The 24,407-nt window shown below is 39.0% G+C and overlaps 4 protein-coding genes and 1 pseudogene across 5 annotated transcripts; 2 read left to right on the top strand and 3 right to left on the bottom strand.

Annotated features, from left to right (window-relative positions):
• On the top strand, positions 526-3,831 carry LOC18786029 (probable LRR receptor-like serine/threonine-protein kinase At1g34110). 2 transcript variants are annotated; one of them, XM_020556972.1, is made up of 3 exons: positions 530-1,014; positions 1,783-3,497; positions 3,600-3,831. In XM_020556972.1, the coding sequence occupies exons 1-2, from the start codon at positions 711-713 to the stop codon at positions 3,492-3,494; spliced, it is 2,016 nt and encodes a 671-aa protein (XP_020412561.1). In that variant the 5' UTR covers positions 530-710; the 3' UTR covers positions 3,495-3,497; positions 3,600-3,831. The 2 variants fall into 2 exon arrangements, with proteins under 2 accessions (XP_020412560.1, XP_020412561.1); XM_020556971.1 differs by having other exon boundaries at positions 526-3,497.
• Positions 6,840-7,739, bottom strand: LOC18785056 (putative ripening-related protein 2). Its single transcript, XM_007219418.2, has one exon. It carries the CDS (start codon positions 7,642-7,644, stop codon positions 7,072-7,074), a length of 573 nt encoding a protein of 190 aa, XP_007219480.1. The 5' UTR covers positions 7,645-7,739; the 3' UTR covers positions 6,840-7,071.
• On the bottom strand, positions 10,332-11,074 carry LOC18786674 (putative ripening-related protein 1). Its single transcript, XM_007218411.2, has one exon. It carries the CDS (start codon positions 11,020-11,022, stop codon positions 10,456-10,458), a length of 567 nt encoding a protein of 188 aa, XP_007218473.1. The 5' UTR covers positions 11,023-11,074; the 3' UTR covers positions 10,332-10,455.
• LOC18786636 (putative ripening-related protein 1) lies at positions 12,866-13,429 on the top strand. Its single transcript, XM_007220063.1, has one exon. The coding sequence runs from the start codon at positions 12,866-12,868 to the stop codon at positions 13,427-13,429; it is 564 nt and encodes a 187-aa protein (XP_007220125.1).
• On the bottom strand, positions 18,002-18,643 carry LOC18786249 (annotated as a pseudogene).

Below are 24,407 nucleotides of genomic sequence, written 5' to 3'. Positions count from 1 at the left end.
ATAACTGTTTCATGACGTGTTGAGGACGTCATTAAATTAAGAAAAAATTTGGGGTACATCTATGACGCAGATCCTGCGTCGTCATATAACGGTTTCATGACATGTTGAGGACGTCATTAAATTCACAACAAGCAGTAGATAAAAAAAATCTTAACGATGCATGATACGCGTCGTCTAAATGTACTAGAATCAATGACACACATCCCGCGTCATTGAAAAAGATTTTAATGACGCGTCCAGCGAGTGTACTAGAATCAATGACACACATCCCGCGTCATTGAAAAAGATTTTAATGACGCGTCCAGCGAGTGTCATGATAATGGTGTCATAAACTCACTTCGATGACGCATTTTAAAAACATGTTATAGATAATGGCATTTAATGACGTGTATTTTTGATGTGTCATTAAATATGCGTCATAAAAAGGCACTTTTGTTGTAGTGATTAATGCATCATTGAAAAAGTTGGGTGCAATTTAGCGCACTCAAAACTTTTCTCCAATATAGGAATAGAGGGTTGCAGACTTGCAGCATATGACAGAATTTGCATACTATGCAACCTCGTAAAGACTTTCTTTTCCCCCTTATATATATATATATATATATATATATATATATATATATATATGGAGAAGCACCGTGACAACCATATATCAATAATTAAACCCTAAACAATTGGATCGTGTTGATCTTGCATTTGAATCTATTAACATGCAGGGCCACGGAAGGTGCTTGAAACTCTTTCTTGCATTTGCTCTGCTTTTGCTACAATACGCCAAAGGAGGAGAGGTGGACCACAGTCACAGGGATACTAATGTGACCGGGAGGTGCATAGAGAGAGAAAGGCAAGCACTCCTTGCATTCAAACGTGGCCTGGTGGATAAGTCAGATCTCCTCTCTTCATGGGGTTCAGAAGCCCAAAAGCTAGATTGTTGTAAATGGGTGGGAGTTTCTTGTAGCAACCAGACGGGCCATGTTATTCAAGTTGATCTTCATGGACTGTATTCTTTACAAGGTAAGATGATTAGTCCTAAACTGATTGAGTTGCACTATTTAGAACATTTGGACCTTGGTGGGATTAATTTCATTGGGATCCCAGTTCCAGATTTAATTGGTTCTCTAACCAATTTAAGATACCTCGATCTGTCTTTTACTTATTTTGGAGGCAAGTTTCCAAGTCAGGTCGGAAATCTTACGAACTTGCAGTATCTTGCCTTAGAAGCTAATAACTTTACAAATGCAGAAAATCTTGATTGGCTTCCTCTTCTTTCGTCATTAAGATATTTGGACTTGAATTTCGTGAATCTCAGCAATGTTTATGATTGGCCGGAAGCCATCAATAAGCTTCCTAAACTAACAAACTTGACACTAGAGGGCTGTGATCTTCCTTCTCCAATTCTTTTCACTCTTTCTTACATAAACTCTTCTAAATCTCTTGCTAGCGTTGACCTTTCTTCGAACCATTTGAGTACTTCTTCAATATTCATATGGTTGTCCAACTATAATACAAGCCTTGTTCATCTTGACCTCTCTTGGAACCTTCTAGCCGGTTCAATTCCTGATGTTTTTGGAAACATGAGGTCTCTGGCACATCTTGATCTCTCTAATAACCAACTTGAAGGAGGGGTCCCGCATTCTTTTGCCAGGTTATGTAGTTTGCAATCATTGGGTCTCTCAACCAATTTTCTGAGTGGACAACTTTCTAAGTTTGTTCAAATATTATTCTCTACATGTGCTCAAAACTCATTGGAGATTTTGGATCTCTCTTGGAATCATCTTGCAGGGTCATTACCTGATCTTACAAAGCTTTCATCTTTGGAAGTCTTGTATCTTAATAACAATCAATTAAGTGGAGTAATTTCAGGAATTCATTTCTCAACACTATCGAAATTACGGAGTTTGGATCTATCTTCTAACTCGCTAGTTTTAGACATCCATGCTGATTGGATTCCTCCTTTCCAACTGGACTACATAAATTTGGGGTCTTGCAAGATGGGTCCAGATTTCCCAAAATGGCTTCAAACTCAGAAAAAATTCTCATTCCTTGATATTTCTGATGCTAAAATTTCCGACATCATTCCCAGTTGGTTTTGGAGTTTATGTCGTAATGTGACATTTATGAATCTCGCAAGAAACCAAATTGGAGGTACATTGGTAAATTTGACATTTGAATTTTCATATTTCCCTAAACTGCGTCTAAGTTCGAACCAATTGGAAGGTCCAATCCCCTCATTTCTATCGAAAACCTCACATCTTGATCTCTCTTATAATAAACTTTCTGGGTCAATTTCGTTCTTCTGTTCAAGTACAGCTATGTTTTTAGGCTTTCTTGACCTTTCTAACAACAATGTTTCTGGACAAGTTCCAGATTGCTTGACATATTTGACAAATCTAGTCATGCTTGATTTGAGTTACAATGCTTTGTTCGGGAAAATTCCTACAACAATAGGCTCTGTATTTGGGATTGAAACACTCAAATTAAGAAGCAATAGATTTGTGGGACAATTGCCTTCGTCATTGAAGAATTGCACAAGTTTAAAAGTCATTGATGTTGGGGATAATAAATTATCCGGACCAATACCTAACTGGTTAGGGGTTGGCTTAAAGGATTTGGTTATCCTGATGCTTTCGTCTAATCACTTCAATGGAAGCCTGCCCTCACAATTATGCCATCTAACACACATTCAAATTTTGGATTTCTCTATGAACAATATCTCTAGAAGCATACCCAAATGCCTCAACAATCTGACTACTCTAGCTCAGAAAGGAAATCCAAGTCTAAACATCTCACATTTTGTTTACATGATGAGTAATAATAATTCAGTTGAAGCTGAATATGAGGATGATGCAACATTCATATGGAAAGGAAGAGTGTACTCATACAAAAACACATTGGGACTTGTGAAGAGAATTGATCTGTCAAGTAATAGATTAACAGGGGAGATTCCAAGTGAAATCACTCATCTTGTTGGGTTGGTTTCCTTAAACCTATCAGGAAACCAATTAACAGGTCAAATCACTCCAGAGATTGGAAACTTGCAGTCACTGGATGCCCTTGATTTGTCAAGAAATCAGATAGAAGGAAGAATTCCGACAAGCCTTTCGCGGATCGATCGTCTTAGTGTCTTGGACTTGTCATTTAACAATTTGTCTGGCAAAATTCCCATCGGAACTCAACTCCAAGGCTTTGATCCCTCTGTTTATGCTGGAAATCCTCAACTTTGTGGACCTCCACTTAAAAAGACATGTGCTGATCAAATTGTGCAAATTGACTTGAGCAATCAAGAGGACGATAAGGATGAGCTTATAACACTGGGATTTTACATCAGTATGGGGCTTGGGTTTGCAGCTGGATTTTGGGGAGTTTGCGGCACTTTGATATTCAAGAGGTCATGGAGATATGCATACTTCAAGTTCCTGAATGGTTTAAACGATTGGCTTTATGTGCAAGTAGCTTTGATCAAGCGGCAACTAAAGGATATGCTTAATAGCTAAGCTGTAAGTACATGAATTCTTCTGTTTTTACATCATAATTAAGTCATTAACTGTCCTTTCAAAACTTATGGAGGCAAGTTATGAATTCTTCTTGTTTACTTGCAGCTTCAGTAGACTTGAAGAGTGCATATAGTTGCCAAGGAAGCAATTAAATATCTGCAGAAGTTTCAAGTTTTGGATTATGTAGTGGGAATTTCCTTAATAAAGATTTGTCACTGTGTCTTTGTTTGTTAGCAATCATGTAGTGGTAAATGATTTGTAAGAACTTGAAACAATTGTTTGCCATGAATGTTCTTTTCTGTAGAGTATTTTAAATCATATCATTTATTACTGAAAGCCAATTGATTTTCTCTTTTCTTTTCTCCCATCCCATAGTTCATAGTAATGATTTGTTACTGTGTCTTGCACAAATATGTACAGAAGATTATGAGTTAATTTGGAGTGCTTAGTAGGAATAAATATGATTTGGTATTATTTTTAATTACTTTTAAGAACAATTGATTCGAACTTCTCCCATTATGTATTAATTCCAGCTATATTGTTATTTTAATCAACCAAACAAAAGCAATGAATATATACATTGATCTCATTCATTCCAGCTATATGATGCTACTGAACTCGCATCATATAACCAATAATGACTTGGTCCCCAATAATGATAATGGACTCACTAAGTGCATCCCAGCTCAAGTTTCACTAACAAAGCAAAAGCACTTTTGCAGACTTCATAGAGATGTGAACGAAATAACGCTTGAACGCTTGGATTTCTCAATTGACCCATTTTCTGTGACTGAAAAAGATAGCTTCTGCCCAAGAGATGTGAAAGAAAGAACGTTTGGATTAACTTTGATTTCAAGTGCTTTTGGTGCACCGATAACTTTAGCTTACTAGATCAGCAGTGTGAATGCATTAGGATAGGGCCCGCCGGACCATTAAAGTTCTATTCACAAAACTTAGGCGGAGACCCTAAGCTTGGCCCATAATTCCAAAATTTCCACAAGTCTTGTCGATTAATCCCAAAATCAATGAATTTCATATATTGAAAAATAAAAAAAGAAGAAAATGCGATTATATGATTAAGACTTTTAAAATTTAGTCAATTACTCAAGTCTCAAGTCAATTTTCTAGCCACTTGCATCTTGGAAATTAGTGGCCAACTTAATTTCTAGCATTAGTAGATGTATCATCTGTTTGTGTGAATTTGTCAAACACGTTACAAGGATATAAAATCATTTAAATAGGAAAGAATCCGATCTCAAGTTGAAAGGATGTGCCAAAAATGAATACATGCTCTTGTTTTTTTTTAAAACGAAGCGATAACATTGATAGAAAAAGACTTAGTACAGAGAATCTTCCCCCAAAGCATCAACACTGATCACAGGATGTTCCCATGACCAAGTGGATGCTGAGGTCAGAGTTAAAGATAGTTGTGCTAGTCCATGGGCTACTTTGTTGGCCGTCCTAGAGATATGCATAATGGAAGTATTAGGCAAAAGCGCAAGGATCGCTTTGCAGTCCTCCACCAAAGAACCATATGTGGCTCTCTTCTTATTTTGACATGTAAGTCTACTTTTCTTTGTAGCGTGTTTGAGACGAACTGGAAAAGAATTTGATAAGAATAATTAAGTACATTACTTGTCTACTTGTCCACATTTGACAAAATTTTCTTCTATTTTCATCTTTCCATAGACCAATATGAATAAGAGTCTAGCTTCTTTCTTTTTCTTTTATTTTCCTTTTCTTTTCATTCTTATCAGAACACATTATGATTGCGTTGGCCATTAGCATTTTCTATCTATTCAACGTATCATTTTCTACGCACAATATGCATTATACACTCCATAAACGTAACGGATTTGGCCTAATGGCCTGAATCTTTTAAAAATAAATCCTCCCCAATTATGCGAAGCGTCAAAATCATAATTAATCCTTTTATTTATGCACATTCTTCTTCCTAAAAGCCAAACGCAAGAAGACAACTAGATATTATATATAGTTATACATACAATATGATATTCTTGCTAAAATAAATATTTGAACCCATCTGCTGCTAAGACTACAATGCTGTCCATTATAATTACTGGAGAATTTTCATAGTTACCGCTATAATAATCGATCTAATAGCGTAGAGATCAACCAGACCCGACTACATTTTTCGTTCAACTTCAGTCAGCCTCAGCCAGAGAACATAAAGTTGAGTTTAATTTTCAAGCATTTTGATAGCAAGGCTTATGCCTATCATAGCATCAGTCTCACATAAGCCAAGTATTTACAAGTAGCAGACCGTGACAGCAAGTACTAGACATCATGACTGCTAATATGGTACAATCTTCTGAACATTTTAATGCCAGTCGTTGTTGATATGGGAACGTGTTAAGTTTAATACAATAAAAGGTATATACTGAAATTCAGGCCACCTTTGGTGTCATTTTTTATTATCTTAGATTCATGAATGGCTCGTAAGACCGAAAGTTACCAAACATAATGGGCACAGGTCAGCTTATCACTAGTATGCTTTTAGAAACACAAACACTCAAACAGTTCATCAAGAATGTGTGCCACGATTCTACAAGCATGTGTGCCTGGATACTAAAAAAGAAACTTCAATCTCCTTTTTTTAATTCTTCAAAGGAAATAAGTCTACTGTGCCAATATGTGATGGAAAATTCAAACCATGAAGATAAACTGAAACCATCAATGTTAAATTGATATCATGAATGCTAAATTCAAACTAAATATAGTGTAGTGAAATTGTCATCTTCTTTCTTTTGGTTGAAAGTATCCTAAGCCTGGAGAGGGGATGGACAGTCGAGTTCTTGTCGTGGGTGTGTGAGGGTAAGTATTCTACTACTAGAGCTGTAAGAAGCCATTTCCATGCCTTTAAACCTTGCATTCAAACTACTTGTTTAGACATGGTGCTTCTTTTGGATAAGCTGGTTAGATAGGGTCTCCCCATAAAGTTAGTAGGTGCAAAAATGAGAATTGCTTTTGGATTTACAGTCTGAGGTTCCAAGCATTGGGTATCATATTTAGGTTGACTAGACTCTCTCATTTTTCATACTGATGGATCCAAGAATTTGGGAACATCTTAAGATTCTTGCTAGAATTGGAACCATCCATGTCAATCTAATACAGATTCAAGTTGGGAAATAAACAGTAAATATAAAAGTGACACTTACGTACATGGTGCTATGATCAACAGTGCTTAGAAGCTTTCTGAGATTTTTCATACTGTCTTCACTTTAGATTGTACATATTATAGTCTTTTTAATTCATATACAGAGAAGAAAAGGAATCTTCAAAGTAATAAATACTCACTCTACAGAGAAGAAAAGGAAATATATATATATATATATATATATATAGATGCTTCAAGCAGTTCATCTCCATATCATAGAGATGGATACCTATGTTTGATATTGTGTTATATTTCCCATTGACCACAATATAAGATAGAAGAAGTCAATGCTCTATATTGACTTCTATAATATACAAGACATATTTCAGAGAAAATTCCACACAGTACATACAATACACATAAAGCAACAAGCTAGCTAGACAGATCACACTGATATAACTAAGCGTCGGACCATGTGATATCTAAGCCACCCCAGTTGTCCTCAGGCACACCCAAGGCTTTCCAGACAGCCTTTGAAGCATCAACAATGTTGTTAGGACAAGGAGGTTGGTAGTCATGGTCTGCATCACATCCCTCGGTAGAGTCACACTCATCTACCACCATGGCCACCACACTGCGCCCGTTACCATTAATTCTGATGTGGTTATGGCACCTTCGTCCATTGTTGTACCATCCAGTGGACAATGCCACAACCGGTGTGTTGTCATTGTGGTATTGGTTGTCACATTCTGATGGACCACCTCCGTCTCCATTTTTCTCAAAACTGTTGAGAGTTAGGTAGGCCTTGGTGCTCCCGGACAATGGCGGTGAACATTTGTAGGTCGGGTACATTTTGCCGGCAACGCAGCAGTCAGAGTCATTCTCCTTGTTGCATTGTCCAGCAGGGGCCTTCCTTCCTCTAATCTTACCACTTGGACGACATTGCTGACCTTCAGTCACCAAGCATATTGTTGAAAGGAGAATGATGAGTAGGGCAATGGATCCTCTTGAGAAAATTGCTGAGCTCTTCATCTTCTCTCTCTCTCTCTCTCTCTCTCTCTCTCTCTCTCTCTCTCTCTCTCTCTCTCTCTCTCTCTCTTTTACTACTACTTGTGATCTTGTGTGGGATATGCTTGATTTGTGGGTGATATATATAGGAATTCCCCAACCATATTATCCTAGTGATATTTGCAGAATGACAAAATTACATTCTGACACTGAAAAAAGCTTAATCAGTTTCTTTGCCAACTTGGTTTAAAAAATAGCAATCAAAATATAACTATACATATGCTTAAGTTCAATATATTATACACTCCATCAACATGACGGCAAAGGCGGAATAATTTTATAATATGGATTCTCACTCAATTATGCCGAGGGTCAAAATTTTATTGAATTAGGCACAAGAATAGGCATGCACCTTGTCTACTTAATATATCTAAGCGTATAGTCAGTACAGACCCTCAGGGCATAGTTATTTTCATGCACATACTTCTGTTCTATAGTTTCTATTTCTCATTTCTCATTGCAGGAAAGATTGGATATGTCATTACAAATGGCAGTTTAAAATTATTCAATTTTTTATTTGTACCATGAACAACCCTTGTTTGCACTTGCTTTTTGTTTTTAGACTACTCTCAAAATCATGGAAAGTTAGAGTTGGAGGAGTTCCCCTGTTGGGAGTGCTTAAAAGATTTTTGTGCCTGACAATGGGTTTCCACCACCTCCCTACCCCCATGGCACCCCAATTCGAACCCCATTCAAACTCCAATGTAACCAAAAAGATTTTTGTGCCTCCCCACTCTGACGTAATTGGTTTTAGGTTGAATGCTCACATTCTAGTATGATATCATAATAATGTGATCCATGTGTTAGACCCAACGGCCCCACATGCTCCCATGTCACTTAAAAGAATGGTTCATGTCTTAAGCTTCCATCATACTCTCAACACACTGCCCCTCTTTTGGCCATTATTAAAATTGGAGTTGATAACACCCCTCCATACAAGGCACAACTCATTTGCAATGACAAATTAGCATACAGCAGATACAATATTATAATCGTCGTTAAGATCCCACCAGTCAAAATAAAGTACTCTATTGAAAAGTTAAAACCGTATATGCGAATGGCATCGTGTATGTCACTTAGAATTGACTACTTGTTTTTGTTTTGCTGTGTCATGAACGGCATCAACAAGAAGAAGATATAATGTTTTAATATGTCACCTTCAGAGATGAAAATAAAACAAGAAGAATGCTTTGTCTAAGTGTTTTTTCACTGAGAGATGGTTTTGCCAGAAAGGAACTATTGGCCGTCATGAATTTTATACTGCCGTTATTAGTGCCTCATCTACTGACGGAAATAAAGATTTTCACATGATACAGGAAAGGTATGCACTAGGCACTTGAACTACTATACCATTAGATGATCATTGAACCCCGAAAACTTAAGTTGTTCGAGAATGAGACAATAATATATATCAACTTAACATTTTGCAGCCCAAAATCCTGCGCGTGCGAAGGTTGTACAAAGAGAAATATAAAGAGAAAATGAGGACTGGAGGTTTTCGAACTTATTCAAAACCTCTTACAATCAGTGCTTTGGTATTATGTTAGACGACATTGAACCCCAAAAACTTGGGCTGTTGAAGAATCGACCAACAATTTATGTCAATTAAATAATAACCTCTCTGTATTTTAAGGTGCGATATTGGAAAATTGGTTTGCATTGAAAATCTGACATTCCAAAGATCTAAGAATAATATGCATAATTGCATTTGCATATCAAGCATGGTCAGGCTCGTTTGGAATTTCTGTCAGTTCTAGGCTGTCTCAAGCTCCAACGGTGTAAGGATGTGAAGAATTGTCTCGCATTGAAAAGTTACTTACAAGGAGTTGGGTCATGCCACCCATTAGTTTTGAGGCTGGAACCGCAAGTTCCGTCAAAAGGATCTTTCTAGTATTTTTTTAAAATTATTTATTGACGGATCTTTCAGTATTTCTTTTGGTGATGAATCATAATCAACGAAGGCCATCTGACTCAGATCCGATAAGAAACACCCTTGAGAAGGTTTTTTGACGTTTTTATTATTGTCTGCAGAGAATCAGAATAAACCACTTCTTTAGAGTTTAGACAGGGTGTTTGGTGAGACAATCTGATATTTAAATGCATATAAACCACTTCTATAGGACAAGCTACTTGGATACAGGAAATGCCAAATGATCTTTTAAAGTCAAAGGAAAAAGAAAAGTTGTTTTGCATTTTCATCAGAAAAACAAAAACATTTTTTAGTATCATCTCAAGCTTAATTAGGCTTATTTGCATCTCTTTCGGTCCAAGACTTAGTCTTGCCTTAAGATTTAGAACCTGAAGGATCTTTCTAGTATTGGAATCAACCAAGATCATCCAACATAGATGCACTAGGAAGCTACAAACATCTTAAAATTTGACAGAAAAAAAGGGAAAAAAAAAAAAAAACAGAGTTGCTGCAAACTTAGGATCCTCAAACCAAAATTTTATCAAAGAGAAGGAAGAGGATGAAGAACAAGATTTGTTCAGGTGCCTTTATCCTTCCCCTTCATTCTTCTTTTTACAAACTGGCTGAGATCTGAAGCTTAAACCGGCAATGCTAGTGGTGACATGCAGAAAAAAACAAAGAAATCCATGTTTTGTAATGTTCTATATTTTCACATAAACAAAATAAGATAATACAAGATTCAGTATGTTCACACAATCAGAAGCCAATCCTCAATGTTGACTTCTATAACATACATAGATATTATAAAATATATTACACATACATAGACAGAAAGCAAGCTAGCTAGACAGATCACACTGATATAACTAAGCGTCGGACCATGTGATATCTAAGCCACCCCAGTTGTCCTCAGGCACACCCAAGGCTTTCCAGACAGCCTTTGAAGCATCAACAATGTTGTTAGGACAAGGAGGTTGGTAGTCATGGTCTGCATCACATCCCTCCGTAGAGTCACACTCATCTACCACCATGGCCACCACACTGCGCCCGTTACCATTAATTCTGATGTGGTTATGGCACCTTCCTCCATTGTTGTACCATCCAGTGGACAATGCCACAACCGGTGTGTTGTCATTGTGGTATTGGTTGTCACATTCTGATGGACCACCTCCGTCTCCATTTTTCTCAAAACTGTTGAGAGTTAGGTAGGCCTTGGTGCTCCCGGACAATGGCGGTGAACATTTGTAGGTCGGGTACATTTTGCCGGCAACGCAGCAGTCAGAGTCATTCTCCTTGTTGCATTGTCCAGCAGGGGCCTTCCTTCCTCTAATCTTACCACTTGGACGACATTGCTGAGCTTCAGCCACCAAGCAAATTGTTGAAAGGAGAATGACTAGTAGGACAATGGACCCATTTGAGAAAAAGCTCTTCATTTCTCTCTCTCTCTCTCTCTCTCTCTTTCTCTCACTACTATTGGTGCCCTTGTGTGGGGTATGGTTGATTTGATGCATAAAGCATTGATGGTTGATATATATAGGAATTCCCAACCACATTATCCTGATGATATTAGCAGAACGACAATACTGCATTCCGACTCAGAATAGAGCTAATAGTTTCTTTGCCAACTTGGTTTGAAATTCAATATATTATACACTCCATATCAACATAACGGCAATGGCAGAATAATTGTATAATACTCCTATCTATAGTTCCTATTTCTCAATTATGCTTAGGGTCAAAATTTTAGTCCAGACCCTAAGGCATGGTTATTTTTCATGACATACTCCTATCTATAGTTCCTATTTCTCATTTTTCATGACATACTTCTATCTATAGTTCCTATTTCTCAATTTTTTATTTGTACCATGTCAACCGTTGTTTGCAATTGCTTTTTTTATTTTTTTAAATTACTACTCACGGAATCATGAAAAGTTAGAGTTGGAGTGGCTCCCCTGTTTAGAGTGCTTAAAAGATGTTGGGCATAACGCAAAATCATGAAAAATTATGGTTGGAGGGTTTCCCCTGTTGAGAGCACTTAAACTATTTTTGGGTCTCTCCACCTATTGTCAATTGATTTTAGACCGAATGCTCACATTCTAATATAATATCACAATCATGTGATCCATGTGGTAGACCTAATAGCCCCACATACTCCTATGTCAACATACGATATTATAATCGCCGTTAAGATCCTACCAATTAAAATAAGATTTTATTGAAAAGTTAAATCCGTATATGGGAATGGCATCGTGTATGTAACTTAGAATTGACCACTTGTTTGTTTCTTCAGACTGAGACAATATGTCATATGTCACCTTCAGATGAAAATAAAACAAGAACAATGCTTTCTCTAGTGTAAATTTTAAGGATTTTCCTATTGTCTTTAAAGTGTCTTTCACTGGGAGATGGTTTGCCAGAAAGGAACTATTGGCCGTCATGAATTTTATACTGATTGGCCGAGAATGAGACAACAATATATATCAAGCTAGCCTAAATCATGCACCAGAGAAGGTAGTATAAAGAGAAATATAAAGAGAAAATGAGGACTGGAGGTTTTGATATTATGTATTGACCCCAAAAACTTAGGCTGTTGAAGAAGAATCAAACAATGTATGTCAATCAAATAATAACCTCTCTGTATTTTAAGGTGCGATATTGGAAAATTGGTTTTCATTGACAATCTGAAATTCCAAACATTTAAGAATCGTGCATGATTGCATTGCATATCAGGCCTGGTTAGGCTCATTTGAATCTCTGTCAGTTCTAGGTTTTATTACAGGCGTCTCAATTTTTAAAGATGTAAGGATGTGAAGAATTGTCTTGCATTAATTGGAACCTCAATTTTCGTCAAAAGACTCTTCCAATTTTTTATTTATTTATTGTTGATGGATCTTTCAGTATTTCTGTTAGTGATGAATCATCTAGTATTTGAATCAAGCCATCTCATACAGATCCGAAACACACAGTAGATACAAAAATGATACGTGCATAGGGTGATATAATCAACACCCTTGAGAATCTTTTTGACGTTTCTATTATTGTCTTCAGAGAATCGGATTGTATGCTTATGACGTTGTTTAATTCATATACCTCATTGGTTGTATATGGAACGGTATATTTAAGAAACCTTATACTGACTCTACAAAGACTACAAACATGTCATAATTTGTTCACAAAATAACCAGCTGTTTCAGGCAGTTCATGTTCTCTATATATAGCCAACTTAGTATCTAACTTCTCCAAACAAACATAAACGAAAGCAAGAGAAAGAAAAAGATGAAGAATCAAATTTTCTCAGGTGCTTTTCTCTCCATCTTAATCATTCTTGCTTCAAACTGGAGCATTGAAGCTCAAACATGCAAGCCTAGCGGCAAGATCAGGGGGACAAAGCCTCCTAAGGGACAATGCAACAAGGACAATCAGTCCGACTGCTGTGAAAAAGGCAAGTTTTACACCACTTACACGTGCTCGCCGCGGGTGTCTAAGCGTACAAAAGCAACCTTGACCATCAACAGCTTTCAGAAGGGTGGTGATGGTGGTGCTCCAAGTGAATGTGACAACAAATACCACTCGGATAGCACCCGTGTCGTGGCTTTGTCAACGGGGTGGTTCAACAAAAGGAGCCGGTGTTTAGACGACATTATCATCCATGGTAACGGAAGGAGTGTCAAAGCCAAGGTTGTTGATGAGTGTGACTCCACCGTGGGATGTGATGCTGATCATGATTACCAGCCTCCATGCCCTAACAATATTGTGGATGCCTCCAAAGCTGTTTGGAAGGCCTTGGGAGTGCCAGAAAGTGACTGGGGTGAATTGGATATATTCTGGTCTGATGCCTAATTGAGATGTTTCTTCCATCTTGTAATAAAATCAGTGTGAGAGGTTCATTGGGTTTGTTAGCTCATACCTGATAGTGTTAAGATTGTGAGGCTGCCTGCACTTTGATTATCTCTAATTTCTTCTTTCCTCTATTTCCAAGTTGCTGGTGTATCAAGTTTTAATTGAAATAATGAAACAAGTAATTTTGTTAAGATATTTGGCACATTATACTATTGAGCTTTCAACCGAGCACCATACATTCAAACAACAGTTGACATAACCAATAGATCCATATCATATGTGTGACAACATAACATACTACATTGTCTTGTAAAATAAACATCTCCATTAGTGTAATCACATATCTTATATATCCCCGCTTCACCAAAAATAACACAAAATACCCTACAAATGAAATTTTTGAACACAAATCTTACGTCGAAAAGAAAAGGCATTAGAAACCAGTAATGCTTTACTTGTTCATCAATCTTTTGAATGTCAAATTTCACGCATTGCTTTGATAAAAGTTTAGAGGTAGGATTAAATTTCAGGAAAAACTTTGATTAAGTTCTATAAGCCTGCTTGCTAGATTCAAAGTTGTTCCCTTCAGGATTCTGTAAGGAGGAGAGTTGTCTAATGAGACTTACTTAGCCTGGGCTAGGTCCAGATCTAGCCTCAAATATAAAAAAGAGTAATGCTACACTTACCACATTTTTATCTAACATTTTTATACCACATGATGTGGTATGTCCATATTATATGTCACATCAATTAAATCAATAAAGTGTATTTTAATTAAGACAATTTGAAAAACAAATATTAGAATAAATCATAAAGGAAAAGAAAATATTAAATAATTTAAATTGATATGGATGTCCATCTCAGCTGCCACATAAGATAGTATAAAAATATGGTATACAAATGTGGTAAGAGTAGCATTATTTTATATAAAAAAACACTTTCTAATGCATATGTTTGACCCAATCCAATTTGGCCGAAAGCAAGATAAGATTTTAGTTTTGCCCAAGGGCCGGGCAAGAGTGGACCCCATAGTCAGTTTTTGGAAGAAAAAAAAAAGTGGGGCATCAAAAGCTGCTTTTCCAAATGCTTTGGCCTATGAGGATCTGCCATGTGGCGCCTTCAATAACAATTGCCTAACGGCTAGTTGTTGTGCTGTTTAGTTTTTTTTTTTTTTTTTTAAATAATTTTTATTATTATTATATACTCCGAACCTTTTTTACTTGTTTTTTCAGTTGCTTTTTTTTATATATTCCAAGCCCCTCAAAATTGTTTACAAAAATAAATTTTTGGGTTGCTTTTTTTATGCTTTGATTTTTTATCACATAAAATAACAAATTTTGTGTTTTATCCCCTAACCCTAGGACCCCGAAAAATTTGAGAGGCTATATTTTGCGAATAGTACCATTTTAAGGGGTTAAAACAGCACCTAGCCCCTTGTCATTGCCCCTTGCTTTAGACATTCTCTAAGAGAGATCCTGCAAGAATTTTTTAGATGTTTGTATGTGGAGATGACAATTAGAATTTGGTTTCTCATGAAATTAAGGGCTTGTAAGACAAATGCAGATTCCTCTGCAGCTTCTTTCGTTCCTGGACACACTCTGTTTTACGAATACATATAACCTCAAAATTACTTTGAATCGCTACTTGGAACAGGATGGTAAAACAACTTTTACTAAACAAGATTTGAATTCAGCTACCAACACCACTGGAGCAAATCAATAGTAATCTTGCTACCAACATCCATACCACTAACCTTGATTACAACAGTTTGCAATCATAAGATTTACAAGTACTGCCATTCAAATCCGAAACCGATAAACCCCACCAAGAAGAACCAGAACCTGGAAAGGTGTCAGTCACATAGCGGCCACAAGACAATGTAATATATAAGGTAGTGGCACGAGACAGAATGTAATACTACGTCCTTTAAAATAAATAAAAAATTCTCTGATTTTTTGTTTATCGATAAGAATAGTTTAGAGTATTATCCATGACAATTAGGTCATTATCCAAGTCTTTAAACTCCTTAAATAAAAAATATATATATATTTAAACAGTATAGCCATGCGGCTATACTCTTTAATTAAAAATATAAAAAATATACTTAAACCGTATAGCCAGCGGCGATACTCCTTAAAAAAAATAATTATTATATATAATTAAAAGAGTATAGCCGAGCGGCTATACTCCTTCAATAAAAGAATATATTTAAACTGTATAGCCGGGCGGCTATACCCCTTAAATAAAAATATATATTTAAAATGAATTGCCGCGTGGCTGTACTGCTTAAATAAATAAATAAAAACGAGTATAGCCGCTCGGATATACGTCTTGTTTTTTGATTTTTAAAAAAATGAAATTCTTAAGTTTATGCATGGCTATTTTATGGGTTTTTTGGTTCTTACAATGACTATTTTCATCACCCTTTTTTTTGGGAGACATATTGACCCCTTCTTAAGTAACTGTTTTGTTGTTAAGGCCGAATCAAATACAACGGGACAACCTTACGCTCTTCATATCTCGAATTGTCAGGGGCTTCGAAATACAATATCCTTCCGGAAACAATCTATTGAAAATTGTGTCTTGCCAACCAATTCATTCCCATAATAACATCAAGGTCGATGATATCCAAAGGAATCAAATCCGCTTCTAACACTACGTCACCCACGTGAACACAACTACCCCTAAACACCATGTCGGCAACAAAAACATCTTCAATGGATAGGGAAATACTAAGTCCTTCGCTAATCGGCATTGGTCTAACACTTACATAAGGCACGAAGCTACGTGTATACTAAAACGAATATTGTGGGCTACAAGTAAAATATACTTTTTTTTTTTTTTTGTGGGCAAGAAGTAAAGCATATACTTCTAGAGGTAACTCCTCTGCATATGTGGCTAAAAAGTAATGTTTACTAATTAATTATATTTACTAATCACTATTCAACATATCATTTGTTACGCAGAATATGGATTATACACTCCATGAACGTAATGGACTTGGCCTAATGGCTTCAATCTTTTAAAAATAAATATTCCCCAATAATTCTGCTAAGAGTCAAAACCTAAATTAATCCTTTTAATTATGCACATCCTTCTTGGCCATTGAGGATTTAGTTTTAAAATGTTAAAATCTGAATCAATTCCCAAAAGCCAAACGCAAGAAGACAATTGTATATTATACATACAATATGATACTCTTGCTAAAATAAATCTTTGAACCCATCTGCTGCTAAGGCTACAATGCTGTTCATTATACCTATAAAAATCGATCTTATAGCTTACGGATCCACTGGACCAGACTACTATTTTGTTGAACTTCAGTCAACCTCAGCCCGAGAACATAAAGCTCAGTTTAATTTTCAAGCATTTAGATAGCAAGGATTATGCCTATCATAGCATCACTCACATAAGCAGAACGTGAAAGCAACGTCTGTATTAGAATATGTTGCGATTCTACATGCATGTGTGCCTGGATACTAATAAAGAAACTTCAATCTCCTTTTTTATTTCCTCAAAGGAAATAAGTCTACTATGCCTACATGTGATGGTAAATTCAAACCATGAAGATAAACTTAAACCATTTCAATGTTAAATTGATATCATAATGCTAAATTCAAACTAAATATAGCATAGTGAAATTGTCATCTTCTTACTTTTGGTTCAAATTATCCACAACCTGGAGAGGGGGATGGACAGTCGAATTCTTGTCGTAGGTGTGTGAGGGTAAGTATTCTACTACTAGAGCTGTAAGACGCCATTTCGATGCCTTTGAACCCTTGCATTCAAACTACTTGTTTAGACAGGGTGCTTCTTTTGGACAAGCTGGTTAGATAGTGTGTGTATGTATATATATATATATATCTCTTGGATTTCAAAATGTAAACTAGTCTTTACTGTCTGCTACTCTTATGTTGATATAAACAACTTCTTTAGACAGGGTGTTTGGTGAGACAATCTGATATTTAAATGCATGTAAACCACTTCTATAGGACAAGCTAATTGGATACAGGAAATGCCAAATGATCTTTCAAAGCCAAAAGAAAAAGAAAAGGTTGTTTTGCATTTTCATCACAAAAGCTGAAACATTTTTTTAGTAGGATCTCAAGCTTAATTAGGCTTATTTGCATCTCTTCCGGTCCAAGACTTAGTCTTGCCTTAAGATTTAGAACCTGAAGGATCTCTCTAGTATTGGAATCAACCAAGATCATCCAACATAGATGCACTAGGAAGCTACAAATATCTAAAAATTTGACAGGAAAAATGGATAAAAAAACACAGTTGCTGCAAACTTAGGATCCTCAAACCAAAATTTTATCAAAGTAAGAGAAGGAAGAAGATGAAGAACAAGATTTGTTCAGGTGCCTTTCTCCTTCCCCTTCATTCTTCTTTTTACAAACTGGCTGAGATCTGAAGCTTAAACCTGCAATGCTAGTGGTGACATGCAGAAAAAAACAAAGAAGTCCATGTTTTGTAATGTTCTATATTCAGTATGTTCACACAATCAGAAGCCAATCCTCAATGTTGAATTCTATAACACACATATATATTATAAAATATATTACACATACATAGACAGAAAGCAAGCTAGCTAGACAGATCACACTGATATAACTAAGCGTCGGACCATGTGATATCTAAGCCACCCCAGTTGTCCTCAGGCACACCCAAGGCTTTCCAGACAGCCTTTGAAGCATCAACAATGTTGTTAGGACAAGGAGGTTGGTAGTCATGGTCTGCATCACATCCCTCGGTAGAGTTACACTCATCTACCACCATGGCCACCACACTGCGCCCGTTACCATTAATTCTGATGTGGTTATGGCACCTTCCTCCATTGTTGTACCATCCAGTGGACAATGCCACAACCGGTGTGTTGTCATTGTGGTATTGGTTGTCACATTCTGATGGACCACCTCCGTCTCCATTTTTCTCAAAACTGTTGAGAGTTAGGTAGGCCTTGGTGTTCCCGGACAATGGCGGTGAACATTTGTAGGTCGGGTACATTTTGCCGGCAACGCAGCAGTCAGAGTCATTCATTGTCCAGCAGGGGCCTTCCTTCCTCTAATCTTACCGCTTGGACGACATTGCTGAGCTTCAGCCACCAAGCAAATTGTTGAAAGGAGAATGACTAGTAGGACAATGGACCCATTTGAGAAAAAGCTCTTCATTTCTCTCTCTCTCTCTCTCTCTCTCTCTCTCTCTCTCTCTCTCTCTCTCTCTCTCTCTCTCTCTTACTACTATTGGTGCCCTTGTGTGGGATATGCTTGATTTGATGCATTGATGGTTGATATATATATAGGAATTCCCCAACCGCGTTATCCTGATGATATTAGCAGAACGACAATACTGCATTCCGACTCTGAAAAGAGCTAATAGTTTCTTTGCCAACTTGGTTTGAAATTCAATATATTATACACTCCATATCAACATAACGGCAACGGCAGAATAATTGTATAATACTCCTATCTATAGTTCCTATTTCTCAATTATGCTTAGGGTCAAAATTTTAGTCCAGACCCTAAGGCATGGTTATTTTTCATGACATACTCCTATCTATAGTTCCTATTTCATGCTCACATTCTAATATGATATCACAATCATGTGATCCATGTGGTAGACCTAATAGCCCCACATACTCCTATGTCAACATACGATATTATAATCGCCGTTAAGATCCTACCAATCAAAATAAGATTTTATTGAAAAGTTAAATCCGTATATGGGAATGGCATCGTGTATGTAACTTAGAATTGACCACTTGTTTGTTTCTTCAGACTGAGACAATATGTCATATGTCACCTTCAGATGAAAATAAAACAAGAACAATGCTTTCTCTAGTATAAATTTTAAGGATTTTCCTATTGTCTTTAAAGTGTCTTTCACTGGGAGATGGTTTGCCAGAAAGGAACTATATAGAGAAAATGAGGACTGGAGGTTTTGATATTATGTTAGACAACATATTGACCCCAAAAACTTAGGCTGTTGAAGAAGAATCAAACAATGTATGTCAATCAAATAATAACCTCTCTGTATTTTAAGGTGCGATATTGGAAAATTGGTTTTCATTGACAATCTGAAATTCCAAACATTTAAGAATCGTGCATGATTGCATTGCATATCAGGCCTGGTTAGGCTCATTTGAATCTCTGTCAGTTCTAGGTTTTATTACAGGCGTCTCAATTTTTAAAGATGTAAGGATGTGAAGAATTGTCTTGCATTAATTGGAACCTCAATTTTCGTCAAAAGACTCTTTCAATTTTTTATTTATTTATTGTTGATGGATCTTTTAGTATTTCTGTTAGTGATGAATCATCTAGTATTTGAATCAAGCCATCTCATACAGATCCGAAACACACAGTAGATACAAAAATGATACGTGCATACGGTGATATAATTGTGGGAACCTAATTAAATCAAACCTTAGGTCAAATAATTCCTACCATTTGGGGATTATTTGACCCAATTGGGAATTAATCAACCTAATTGGGAGTTATTCAATTTAATTGGAAATTACCCAATTAAATTGAACGTTACCTAATTAGGTTGAGAATTGATTTGGTTAATTACCATGATTCCCAATTAAATGAGGAGTTGCCTAATTGAATCAGGATTTGATTTGATACCTACCACAATTAGGGATTTGATTTACCCTAATTAATCAAATCCCTAATTAATCAAATCAATTCCAAAAAGGGGAGGAATAATTCCCTTCCATCTACGGAATTATTCCTCTGAAACCCTAGCCTCCGAGACTACTATAAAAGCATAGTCACACATAATGGTTGAGGTACGCCTAAATTCTTACTAAAGCTCTGCAGAAATTATTTCTCAAAAACCCTAGCCACCTCCTCTCTTTCTCTCTCTTACACAAGGCTCCGGCCACCACACACGGCTCCGGCCACCCGGTTTTCCTTGAATTACCCTACCTAACTTAGGCATCAGAGGGCTTTTGGCCAACACCCCCCGGGTGTGGGCTTTTACTCCGATCTGTTTTGCAGGGAGAAAGAGAGGAGGAGAAGACGAAGGAATCTTGGGCGAATATTCTCCCGTGAGATTATTTGCACAAACAAATTGGTGCTTTCATTGAGAGCACGAGGTATACTCAACGCGTGCTCAAGGAATCCGTTCCTCCTATTTTTCAATCCACCGAGGTCTTCCAAACAACCATGGTTGGAAGCATGAACACGAGAGGCAAAGCTGCCGCGATGGCTAGATCCGCGACGGCCCAAAGCCACTCTACACACGATCCCGCGATCGACATGGTGGCACCGCCACCTCTCACCACCGCACCGGCCACCGCCGCCGAACATGGCGGAACTTCCCATCAAGGTGGACTCGTTACCACCGCCGACCTAGCGCTGGTCTTGGAGCAACTCCAAGCATTCCCTCCATTGCCTCCACGCGCGACGCACGCTCCTGCATACACCTCCAATGAAAACCTAGCCCGTGTGCAGTTGGGCTCCGCGCATTTCTCTCCTCTCGATCCACGAAGTCAAGCATACCTTAATCTAAGAGTTGACCAGCTAGCTCTGAGAATGGACGACCAAAGCAATCTAATGAGGCAACTCATCAACCAAATAGGCTTTGCTCAAAACCTTGGCCTTGGACAACCAGGCGAGGAGAGAAGGATGGACGAATGCGCCGGCAGACGACTCGACGTCCGTGCCCGCTTGGGCCCGCAGGGAGATGTACATCAAAGGCTAGGCCCCCAAGGAGGTCGGCCAAACAACCATCGCAACGAGGATCGCGAAGAAAGGCGCTCAGCTGTCAACTCACAGAGAAGCGCTCTCGAAAGGCTAGACCCCCAGGGAGGCCAGTTGGACAACCCTCACAATAAGGACCATGAGGAAAGACGCTCCGTTACTCACTCTCGGAGAACCAATTCTCGTCGACAAGTTACAGAGAATCTTTCGCAGGCGCAGTCCACCAACACTCCAACTAGGCAGCCCAGGCGAGAAGGTCAACCCTCGGAGGACAATGAGGAAGTCAGTCAATATCGTGGAGGTCGCCAACGTAACCGACCAGCAATGTGTGCAGAAGACGTTGAGAAGCTTGTGAATGACCGACTTCGAGACTTGAAGACCGAAGGAAACTTCGAGGATTCACTACGTAAGGAGATGGACCAGGTGAGCTCTACGCATTTCACCCTCGATATCGAGCAGGCCGTTCACCCGAAGCGATTCTCGACGCCCTCGTTCATACACTTCAAAGGGGATTCCGATCCCGAGAGCCACTTAAAACACTTCAAAAGTGTTATGATCCTCCACCAGGCTGACGACGCGCTAATGTGCAAGGTATTTACGATAACCTTGTAAGGAGCAGCCCAAGACTGGTTCCACACCCTACCATCCAGGTCGATCAGTAGCTTCAAGGAGCTAGCTTATGTCTTCACCAAAGAATACACCTCTTACCGGACAATCAAGAAGAATCCTGACCACCTGTACAACCTGCGCAATAAGTCTGACGAATCCCTTCGAGATTACATCAAGAGATTCAAGGCAGAAAAGGCGAACATTGTAGGATGTGACGACCGAATCGCGTCCTCCGCTTTCAAGAAAGGCTTTCCAGCTGAGCACGACTTGTATCGCGAGCTGACTATCACTCCCAGCCAGACGCTGGCAGAGGTCTACGCGACTGCGGAAAGCTACGCGCTCTGGGATGACGATCGAATCGCCGCAAAGAAGTCTATAAAGCAGGAAGATCAGCCAACTAAGTGGGCAGGCCAAAGAGGCGACAGATTTAACAACCGAAACAAAGACAGGTGCATGTCGCACCCATAAGGGGAGGCTGCGGCAGGAGAAAACTACACCAAGTTCATCATCCCCATACATCAAATCTTGGCCCCAGTGAAGAACAAACCTTGGGTAAGAAGACCACTACCCTTGAAGGGAGATCCGGACAATAGGGACACTAGCAAATACTGTGCCTTCCATAGAACGCACGGACACACTACGAACAACTGCTTCGCTTGGAAAGCGCATCTTGAAGAACTCGTGAGAGAAAGCCACTGCACTGAATTCGTTGCGAAGCAGGCCATCCAACGGATTGAAGATCGAGACACTGCCAAGGAGTCGCCTCAGAAGGTCATAAGGATTAACACAATCCTAGCCGACTCCGAGGAGTCTGGGCTGACCAGCAAAGAAAAGAAGAGGAAGATCAAACAGGCCACTGTAATATCCCAAGTATCGACCGGCCCTCCACCAGCAGAAGACGATCCTGTGATCGGCTTCCAAAAGAAAGATCTGATCGGCCCGACAGGCCACATAACGACGCCCTTGTCATCAGCATTCAAATCGCTCAGGCCATGGTCAACCGAATCCATGCAGATGAGGGCAACGCAGCCAATATCCTACAACTGGCGGTCATCTAACAGATGGGCTTGGAGACAAAGATCAACAAGTTAGCCAGATCGCTGACTGGCTTTAATGGTGCAACAACGATTACCGTGGGCACGATAGACCTCGACGTTTACTCCCCACCTGTGATCAGTTTGCAAACATTCATGGTCATTAATGAGGTCTCACCCTACAACGGCATCTTGGGCAAACCATGGATTGGCAAGATCAATGCCATCACCTCCGCCATACATCAGAAAATTCGGTACCCAATCCCTGGGGGTGGTGTCGGCCAAATCAACAGCGATCAAGCAATGGCGAGGAAATGCTCCGCCCAAGGGCTGAAGAAAGGCAAACAAACGCAGTTTCTCCCTGTGAGCCAGGCAAATCTGGGGGAGGTTGAGCAACCGAATCTTGCTATCTTATAACAATCAAAGCGTCAGGACCAAGCCGAGGAAATCCGTCCAGTGGTCTTTCCGGAAGAAGGATGGAAACCCGAGGAGGACGTCGAGTTAATACCCTTGGATCCTGACCAGCCAGATAGGAAAGCGCGGATCGGCTCGCGCTTAAGCCCAGAAGAGAATGTGGAGTTTACCACATTCCTCCAGAGCAACAAAGACATGTTCGCATGGTCGCCATCAGACATGCCTGGCATCGACCCAAACATCATCTGTCATCGACTCCACGTCAACCCCACGTGCAAGCCAGTGGCGCAGAAGAGACGCAACTTCTAGCTGCCGGCTTCATCGAAGAGGTCTCCTACTCAAAATGGCTTGCCAACGTTGTCTTGGTGGCAAAACAAGAAAAGGGCAAATGGAGAGTTTGCGTCGATTACACAGACCTTAACAAGGCATGTCCTAAAGACAACTTCCCATTGCCGAGAATCGACCAACTCGTGGATTCCACTTCTGGCAATCAGCTGCTCAGCTTCATGGACTCCTACTCCGGCTATAACCAAATCCTGATGCAAGAGGATGACAAGGCGAAAACTTCTTTCATCATCAAGAGAGGGACCTACAGCTACAAGGTCATGCCCTTTGGGCTGAAGAACGCCGGAGCAACCTATCAAAGGCTTGTAAATAAAATATTCAAGGAGCAGATCGGCAAAACTATGGAGGTCTACGTGGATGACATGCTGGTCAAAGCCCCAAAACGTGCAGATCACATTGGAAATCTTGCTGAGTCATTCAGCTTGCTCCGCCAGTATCGCATGAAGTTGAATCCAAGTAAATGCACATTTGGTGTATCCTCCGGCCGATTCTTGGGATACCTAGTCACGCAACAAGGTATCGAGGCACACCCACGCCAAATCAAAGCCATTCTCGAGATGAAATCGCCCTCCACGGTGAAGGAAATACAAAGTCTGATGGGCAGAGCAGTGGCCCTCAACCGATTCCTCTCGAGATCAACTGACAAGTGCAGACCATTCTTCAAAGCTTTGAAGAAAGGACAAAGAGACAAATGAGACGAGGAGTGCGAAGTAGCTTTCCAAAGTCTGAAGACTTACCTCACCTCACCTCCTCTGCTCTCAAAGCCAGTCCCTGGTGAGGACTTGTTTGTATACCTGGTAGTGTCCAACTCAGCTATTAGTTCAGCTCTCATCCGAGAAGAGCTGGGGGCCCAACATCCGATATTCTACA

The sequence above is a fragment of the Prunus persica genome, chromosome G2, assembly GCF_000346465.2.
Source record: "Prunus persica cultivar Lovell chromosome G2, Prunus_persica_NCBIv2, whole genome shotgun sequence".
NCBI lineage: Eukaryota > Viridiplantae > Streptophyta > Magnoliopsida > Rosales > Rosaceae > Prunus > Prunus persica.
This window is presented reverse-complemented; position numbering and strand designations above follow the sequence as displayed.

Coding starts and splice junctions, on each gene's coding strand:
- LOC18786029 (XM_020556971.1), top strand. CDS start 711: ATGCAGGGCCACGGAAGGTGCTTGAAACTCTTTCTTGCATTTGCTCTG.
- LOC18785056 (XM_007219418.2), bottom strand. CDS start 7,644: ATGAAGAGCTCAGCAATTTTCTCAAGAGGATCCATTGCCCTACTCATC.
- LOC18786674 (XM_007218411.2), bottom strand. CDS start 11,022: ATGAAGAGCTTTTTCTCAAATGGGTCCATTGTCCTACTAGTCATTCTC.
- LOC18786636 (XM_007220063.1), top strand. CDS start 12,866: ATGAAGAATCAAATTTTCTCAGGTGCTTTTCTCTCCATCTTAATCATT.